The sequence below is a fragment of the Vespa velutina genome, chromosome 2, assembly GCF_912470025.1.
Source record: "Vespa velutina chromosome 2, iVesVel2.1, whole genome shotgun sequence".
Taxonomy (NCBI): Eukaryota; Metazoa; Arthropoda; class Insecta; order Hymenoptera; family Vespidae; genus Vespa; species Vespa velutina.
The window spans coordinates 2555220-2557719 of NC_062189.1; the positions used below are offsets into that span (position 1 = coordinate 2555220).

Here is a 2500-nt window from a genome sequence, read left to right on the forward strand (position 1 = left end):
CAAGGGAGGTCCACGTGCGACGTTATCGCCGGTGAATTAGCAAGCAGTTCGCCGCTTTGGCACGAACTTACTTTCGTATTCCCTTTGTCCAACATGCGAAAAGTAAGCAAGTAAGTTAGTAAGCAAGTAAGTAAGTAAGTAAGTAACGTAGATATGTGTTCATGGCAAAGAAAAACGATAGACAAGTAGAAAAACGAAGACTGGTAAAGTAAAAGGCTAGTCACCTCTTCTTTCTTTTCCTACCTCGTTTTGCTTCTCAATAAGGTCCTTACGAAGACTTTAAATTTCTTTTCTTTTTCCCCCCGCCACCGCCCCTTTCTCATCTTCTTTTCCCTTTATACCTCTTTCTCTCTTTCTCTCTCTCTCTCTCTCTCTCTCTCGCGCGCGCTCTCGCTCTTTCTCTTTTCTTTTCTTTCTTTTTTTTTTTCTTTTTTTTTTTCTTTTTTTTTGTTACTTTCCTATCCATCCCTCTCAGCATTATTCACGATATTATTTTCCGCGTCGACGGTTAACGCGATTTTACACGACGATCAGCGGAATCTTCTTTTCACATAGAGCATACACGATGAAAATAAGATTTTTTTTCCCCCCTTCTTTTTGTTTTTTTTCCTTTCTTTTTTTTTCCTATCTTTTTTCTCTTTTTTTTGTTTTTCTTTTCTTCTCTTCTCTTTTCTTTTCAAAAAATGTATTAACAATGGTACGAGTGATTCCCAAAGACATTGGATAAGAATTATTTTTGCCTGTTTTTACCTGTTAATTGATGTTTAAAAAAAAAAAAAAAAAAAAAAAAAATAAATAAATAAATAAATAAATAAATTAAAAAAAAAAGGAACGGGCATTATGTCATCTTCGTTGGAAAACAATTTCATAAATAATATTGTAGATATTTTTATAGAAAAATTCTCTTAATTATTAACGAATTCAAAAGATCATAATATAAACGAAAGAAATTAATTTCATCGTGTCGGAAAATAATTCCACCATAGACGTCATAATTCACTATCAAAATTCTCGTCCATTTAGACGACTTCGAAAGTTATCATTTTGAAAATCAAATAATAAAGTGATTATTTGATCTCATCGAAGGGAAAACAAAGAGGATGAAAAAAAGGACAAAAATAATAAAAAGAAAAAAAAAAAAAAAAAGAAAAGAAAAGAAAAAACAATTCCACGGATCGATTCTAGAAATCGACTTTAATTTTACGATAATTATTACGTCTCCAAAAGTAAATAATACGATTAAAAAAATTATTTCCTCGTTTCGAAACAAAAATTTCATGCGCATTGCGACTCGTCAAGAAATACTCAATGTTCGCGCCATTAACGATTTCGAAAGTCAATAAAATTAAAGGAGAAGAAGAAGAAGAAGAAGAAGAAGAAGAGGAAAAAAAAGAAAGAAAAAGAAAAACAAAAAAAAGAGAGAAAGAAAAGAAAAGAAAAGAAAAAGAGAATGGTGTCGAAGAAAAGCTAATCGATCATATTCAATTTCAAAATTCAATTTCAAATGTTAGATATCGTTCTAAGGGGTTTAAAAAAAAAAAAAGAAAAAAAGAAGAAAAAAAAAAAAGAAAAACATTAGACAGATAATCTTTTCTTTCTCTATTTCCGATCATTTTGATTGTAACAATCCAGAAGAACGTTATTCCTTCTCACCTTTCGATCCTTTCAACACGTACATTGGCATATAAAACAAGTAAGCGATTTCACTGGCAATACGGCTCGAAGGGAATATAACCGTGAATCTCTCTTCGATATTCGCGCATTCTGCAAATCGCGGGATATGATATGCCAAGTGGTTTTTCCGAAGGAAAAGCTAAAACAGACGATAGAAGTTACGAAACAGGAAAAGAGAAACAGCGCGTAAAATTGTAGAAATTTTCTTTTTTTTTTTTCTTTTTTTTTTTTTTTTACATTTTATCTATGTATAAACCAGACTATCGTCAAATAATTTGTACGATATATGTTTACACAAATGGATCGTTTTGCATTTTAACACGTTCGTACGTTTGTTTCTTACTTTCTTTCTTTTTCTTTTTGCCTTTTTTTCTCTCTTCTTTCTTTTCTTTCCTTTTCTATCTTTTTGTTCTTTTTTTCCTTTTTTTTTTTTCTTTACAGACGACGAAAATTCATTGGTCCATGGTATCGTCACTACTGAGGGCCTATTCGATGGGACAATATTTACAGCCTCCGATGAGATTTACATCGAACCAGCCAGCAGATATTCATCCTCATCCTCGGATTGTCATAGATTGTCTTTTGATAATGACAATCATTGTGGAAATAAATCCGATGATCTACGTCATCATCATACGATCGCATATCGCTCCAGAGACGTCTCCGTTTTGCCAACCCAATCGTGTGCCAGCGAAGAACTTTTTCATCAGAACGATCGTAATCGATCGAGGTGAGACAATTATTAATTTTCAATATAACATACTATGCTATTAATTTTATACAATATGATATTAAATTTACTTAAAAATAATCGAGTTATGTTTAA

General features: G+C 31.8%; 1 protein-coding gene and 1 long non-coding RNA gene across 5 annotated transcripts in view; one reads left to right on the top strand and one right to left on the bottom strand.

Annotated features, from left to right (window-relative positions):
• LOC124946418 (disintegrin and metalloproteinase domain-containing protein 10-like) overlaps positions 1-2500 on the top strand; it is a 159108-nt gene that overhangs the window by 117057 nt on the left and 39551 nt on the right. For all 4 annotated transcript variants that reach the window (XM_047487099.1, XM_047487100.1, XM_047487098.1 and 1 more), the window contains one exon: positions 2116-2404. In XM_047487099.1, the coding sequence (XP_047343055.1) occupies positions 2116-2404 (289 nt within the window). The remainder of the gene's footprint in view (positions 1-2115; positions 2405-2500) is intronic.
• LOC124946422 overlaps positions 1-2500 on the bottom strand; it is a 77298-nt gene that overhangs the window by 33562 nt on the left and 41236 nt on the right. The window contains exon 9 of the long non-coding RNA XR_007100052.1: positions 1654-2372. This is a non-coding gene — a long non-coding RNA (uncharacterized LOC124946422). The remainder of the gene's footprint in view (positions 1-1653; positions 2373-2500) is intronic.